This window comes from Fukomys damarensis, unplaced genomic scaffold (genome assembly GCF_012274545.1).
Source record: "Fukomys damarensis isolate Sample0158 unplaced genomic scaffold, DMR_v1.0_HiC HiC_scaffold_14, whole genome shotgun sequence".
Taxonomy (NCBI): domain Eukaryota; kingdom Metazoa; phylum Chordata; class Mammalia; order Rodentia; family Bathyergidae; genus Fukomys; species Fukomys damarensis.
The window spans coordinates 63807572-63813820 of record NW_022900926.1 but is presented as its reverse complement, the minus strand read 5'-3'; the positions used below and the strand labels follow the sequence as shown (position 1 = coordinate 63813820).

Below are 6249 nucleotides of genomic sequence, written 5' to 3'. Positions count from 1 at the left end.
ATATCACTATCCCCGTTTACTAGACAAGGAAACAGAAGCACAGCAAATGCTGATTTCCCCAAGACAGGAGTCATTTTGGCTGCATTCAGAGTTTTTCATTTCAAGACACCTTGTACTAAACTGCAGCAGCTTGTAACTAGTTTTCCATTTAAAAATCTAAAATCCTACATAAGTATAAACAGTTTGGCCTTAGTGAAGGTAATTCTTCATCCATTCAAGAATGGCTTCTAAATTTGTCTTTATAAAGACAATACAGGATCTTCAGACCCTACCAGATTAGAACCATTTTCAATATGTAAAAGTATAATTTTTGATACTGCCTGAATTAAAATTGCTTGATTGTACTTTCCCTCAGAACAGAATAGGCTGATTAGTTCAAATATTTTAATATTCTCGTGGAATTTGACTGCTCAGATATAAAGAACTGATATCACTAAGAATTAGAGATAAATGTGCCTTTACTGGAGTTTAACTTAGCCAATACAATGACTGCTTTTAACAGGCACTAAGTACTCAATTCTCATCCTTTTCAATCAAATTTCACTTAAGACCAAACAATTCAGAGGCGTGGTGCTTGTAATCCCAGCTGCTCAGGAGGCTGTAGCATGAGGACTGCGAGTTTGAGGCCAGCCTACACAATTTAGTGATACTCCGTCTCAAAATAAGAAGTTCTGGGGATGTAGCTAATTGCTAAGTGCTTGCCTAGTGTGCCTAAGGCCCTAAATCCATTCCCTCACACAATATAATATGTGGATATAGGTGCATAGTACTTTAGGTGCTGTTGGAGCCAATCGTTTTATGTAATGGCTGAATTCTGAGCTACTCTCAGGCCAGTTTTGATGAATCCTCCATTTTTACCAGCAATGAGGGAAATGTACTAAGTATATACAGGAAGAGGATTAGACGCCAATGTGTGTCAGGCAAGAGCGGACTTGTTTATGGCCTTACAGTGCCTAGAATTATCATGGTTATAATGTGTACGCATCTCAATTTTGCTCGTTTTTCCAGAATTGTTTCACTCTCTAGTTATATGTATTTATATATCAGAAAAAGATGTGTTTTTTTTAATCATCTCTCTTACATTCCTTTCCATAGTAGATGTTTCACTGCATTCAGACAGTGGCCATGTTCCAGGTTGGTCTCATATTGGTGAAATGAATTTATTAATCCATCATAAGCAAAGATTTTGAGATCAGACAAACTTGGTTTAGAACCTGTGCACTCTTGTCTTTCGCTGTATGATGGAGCAAGTAAGTTTGCTTAAAATTAGCTATTAAAAGTGACTTCAATTATTTTTTAACGATATCTTCTAAGGTATTTAATGTGATATTAAATGAAAGGAGGTGTTAAACACTTCAGTTTAAGCAGTATCCCCTCACCATTGTCCAGAAACAGCTGTGACTAGAATCATTCATAGAAGACAGGCATTATTACTGTGTCTTAATGTTTTTTCTTTCTTGTTATTCAAATAATATTATACCTGATCTAGTTCAACTCTTCTTTCACAAAATTTCACGTATTGCTTCATTTTACATGTATGTTGTTTCTGAACTGTACATTGGGAGTTTCATGATAGAATCTGACATTGATTTTATACAACCTGGGAAACAGTCGACTTAATGTAGGTAAATCTTAGGATAAAAATTGTAAAAATGAAGAAGTTGGCTTCTGTTTTTTATCCTGTGAGGGACTTCACAGGTACTTCTTGGTAGTCCCATAAATTATGATTTATTATGCTCATTTTATAGTCAAGACATTATGGCTCTGAGAGGTGATATACTCGCCAAACCAACTTGCTGGTAAGCAACACAACAGATGTGAAGCCAGATCTGATTCTAAAGTGTGATCTTTAACCAGCCAATGGATGTGTGAGATCATTTAGGTCAGGGACCTTGTCTCTGGTTTCCTTTATGATGGGAGAAAGCAGGGCCATATGAGTTTTTTTTTTTGTTTTTTTGGTAAAGAATTAATGGAAGGAGCCATTAGAACTAAACATTTCTGGGAGAAATTTTCCATGTTTTAAATCTTTATTAAGTTTATTGGTACATGTTAGGTATACAGTTACATTCATCATTGGGATCTTGTACCTTTCCATGACTCATCTTGGTTCTTACTTTTTCTCATTCCCCAGCCCTCTCTTCATCCCTTCACCCTTCCCTGTTTAAAAAGACATTGTTTCCATGTTTTTCCTTTTCACATATTTTTAATTTTCTCTTTTTACCTTTCCCCTACCCCTCCCACTTCCTCTACTCTTTTAGGCCTTTTCTTCCTACTACACAATATCAATTATATATATTTTTTTTCTTTTTTTGGTACCAGGAATCCAACTCAGGTCCTTGTGCTTGGGAGGCAGGCGCTGGAACCACTGAGCTAAATCCCCAGCCCTCAATTATACATTTTAATCCTTATTTATACTTTTGGTTTTTCACATATGTAAATTTACACAAGTCTGGGCTGGCCTTGAACTCACAGTGATCTTCCTGCCTCAGCCTCCTGAGTGCTGGGCTTACAGGTGTGCACTGTCACACCTGAACAAATTATCATTTTATAGATCACTTCCTTCCTCTGGTGACTAGCAATGGGAATATCATATCTATCAGCATTTGAACAAAATATTCTTTACGTCCACCTTTTAGTTGCCATCATACTTTTGGTTGTTTTAGTGAATGGGGGGACATTTATTGGAAGCATTAGGGATGTTCCACATCAGGACATTTCCCTATATAAAATAAAGGATTGCAAATTCTAGCCCAGTCTGGGCAACTTAGTGAAACTCTGTCTCAACATAAAAAAGGGCTGAGGATGTAGATCAGTGAAGGCTGATACTGGGGAAAAAAAAAATCTAATGCTAAACAATTATTTAGATTAAAAAAACTAGTATTAGTTAAGTCTAGAACCTGGCATTATTTTACACGTGAAAACACAAAAATTTACATGTTATAATACATGCTGCATTTTAAAAGTCATTTCTTGGGCTGGGGATTTAGCTCAGTGGCAACATACCTCCCTGCTACCAAAAAGAAAAAGTCATTTCTCATTTCATCTATTCCAAAACTATTATAAAATGTACCATTTCTTCACAATGTAAAAATTGTAAATTTAAAAAAAATTTTAGACTTACATAATTTTATCATATCAATTGTGAGTATATCTAAAAGGTAAATTATGAGTACAATTTTTTAATCTCATCATTTTCTCATTTAGAATAATAACGTTAATTTTTTAACTAAAATGTTTGGTGTTCAGTTTACTCAAATTTGTCCTCTACATCACCCCCTTCCCCTACTGGGGAAACGAACTCAGGACCTTGGGTTGGCAAGGCAGGTGGCAGAACCACTGAGCTAAATTCTTGGCCCTATCCTATACATTTTGAACAATTTTGGTAACAATATGTCTTAGTAGAAAGACCTGCAACTTACAAAAGTGTGCTGGTAGCTGGGTATGGTGACCAATGCCTGTAATCACAGCACTCTGTAATCTACAGCAGGAGGACTGAAAGTCCGAGTCTAACTTGGTGATTTAGAAAGATGTCCAAAAAGATGAAAAGGGCTAGGATGTTGTTTAGCGTGAAGGCCCTGATTCAATTCCCAGTACCAGTAAACAAAAACAAAGACAAAAAAAGTGCATGTGTGAGATAGTTTTCTTAAGGCACTCATATTCATTCTGCAAGTTTCAATGTTCTGCTCTCTTGATCTTACCAGAAAATAGCAGCAGGTTTTCAGAAAAAACATAGGACTAATTTTTCTACCTCAAATATCTTGCAAGAGGTTGCAGCTGTTTGCTCATGCCAGGAAGACCAACCAGGCTTCCATGTGTGCAGACAGTAACAGGGGTACCATGACTGGTCTTCTGCTAATTGCATTTGTAAGATGCTGTCGAATATATCATGGGATAATCATTTCAGAGATGCTAGAATATAAATAAAAAGTGCGTGTTAGAATTAAAGAGATATCTACTCTAGAATTGAAATTCTATACTTTTCTCCCAAGACTCTCATAAAATTGCTCTTTCAGAATATTTCAGTACGCACCATTGCTGCTTATGTCTCTAGTGTTACATACTTGTTTTGGGTTGCATCAGTAACTCCATACACTGGTTGTTCTGTATGTATAACTACATCATGTCATAAAGTATGTACATGCCCAAATATTTACATATGGATGTGATATTTTAAAAACAACTTCCCTTTTATTTCTCCTACATATTACAGCTAAGACCTTTATTAATTTCTAAAAAAAAATGATAAAAGGCTAGCTACCATTGAAATTTCAAGAAAAAGGGAGTTATAAAATATTTGTTATAAAGAAGACATTAAATTTGATGGATTGGAAACTAGTAAGGCATTGAAACGGAGGGTCATAAATTATTTTTTCTCCTCTCATTATTAATTAGAACACTTCTCAAACAATCGTGACTAGATTTTGGGATTGGCGGGGAGGGAGGATGACAGAGTTCCTGCTAAGATTGCTGTGTTGGAACTGGGTCTCCAGAGTGTGGCTACTTGGAGGCGGGGCCTCTGAGAGGCCCCAGATTAGGGCCCGCCTGAGACGGGGGCCTCAGAGAGATCCCTCAGCCCTTCCTTGTGAGGAAACAACAAAAGGATTGCCCTTTGTGAATCAGGAAGGAGGCCTGTATCAGATCCTGAATCTGTTGGCATTTTGATCTTAGACTTCCCAGCTTCCCAAACTGTGTGAAATAAATGTCTATTGTTCATAAGTGCCCCAGTCTATGGTAGGCTGGCCTTGAGCTCACCTTGCTCCTCCTGGAATTGCAAGTATGTGTCACTACACCTGGCTAATCTGATTTTCAAGGAAGCGCCTTCTCAATTTATATGTTGTATAGGTTTGCAGAACAGTATAATTAATGAGTGTACAGACCCTGAATTGGGTTCACATTGTGGCTCCATTTGCTGTGTGATCTTAAATTTTATTTGATTCAGTTCCTTCTGAGGCAAAGTAAATCGGAGGTCATATTATCACCTCACAGGGTCCTTGTGAGAATAAAATGAGTGAAGATACATTTAAGTTTGCAAGTGTCTGGTATACAGAAAGCACTAAATAAATGTAATATATATATATGAATGAATGTAGAATTCTGGAAAATAAACTTTTGGATACATTTCATACATTTTTCAGCATTTACTGTCATTAGTATTTGTATGAGTTTACATTTGGACTGTGTTAAATTTATCTCTGGACAAATAAAAATTACCTCATAGGATTTCATGACCTTTTTTATGGATTTTTTTCACAGAATCATACATTACTGAATCACAGAATCATACTTTTTTCTATGAAGTGAGTTTTATTGAAAACTGCCAGCAGAATAGGCTTTGTTTATACAGGTGTACCATATTCTGATGTACCCACATTGTAAGATATGTTTCATAATGACAGTCTATATATCTACCCAACTGATGCCAGCAGTCACATTATTTATTTTGGTAATACCTTTTAATGTTTTCATTTAAAATATAAGAAAGTTGAAATAATACATATTTATTATGTCTTCAGGTTGAGAGTTTTCCTTTCAGACTCTTCTATTTTTAAAAATCATGTCAGCATAGCAATACTTCACTTCTGTATAAAAATCAAATTGTTTATCTCAATTGTTTAGTAATAGCTACGAATTTGTATCTTAAAGGAAGGATTGGGAGTCGGTGAGTCCATTTTTCTATTCACGAGATGCCCTATGCTCTGACTTGACAATATCTAACTTTTTAAAAAGTATTTTAGGAGAGAATATCAGATACCTCAGAAGTTCAGAGGCCTAGAAATCCACATCAACAGTTTTTGTATGCTTGAGTTTGGTCTACCTTTATAGGTCAAAATTTTTTCCCAGATTGGTTAAATTGGTAACATTTTGTTATGACACAAAGGAATACGTTCCATTGGCCAGTGTAATGAGCCAAACAGCAAGTTATCGCGAGACTGCCCCTGACGTCACCGCTTGCCATGGTAAACCAGCGGAAACAGGGTCTTACTGGGGTGCTCTTTGCGGTACCGCGGGGCTTCTGCGGAGCGCAAGGAAGAGTTCTGTTCCCCTGCGGGTCTGACTGCAGCCAAAATGAGCGGCCTGGATGGGGGCAGCAAACTTCCTCCCGCCGAAAGCGCTCCTCCCGAGCACGCCTCAGAAGATCTGGACCGGAACCAGAGCCGGGGGCTCTGCGCAGAGGCGGAGGCCACCCGGGCTATGGCGGACGCAGGTGAGGGCCGCACGCAGGCAGCTGCTGAGGGGGGCGCGCCCGGG

General features: G+C 37.6%; 1 protein-coding gene across 1 annotated transcript in view; it reads left to right on the top strand.

The window, feature by feature from the left end:
- Window positions 1–5935: 5935 nt before the first annotated feature.
- Window positions 5936–6249, top strand: part of Tspyl4 (TSPY like 4) — a 2802-nt gene continuing 2488 nt past the window's right edge. Inside the window, exon 1 of the mRNA XM_010614057.3 lies at window positions 5936–6248. Within this exon, the coding sequence (XP_010612359.1) occupies window positions 6067–6248 (182 nt within the window). The 5' untranslated portion in view covers window positions 5936–6066. The remainder of the gene's footprint in view (window position 6249) is intronic.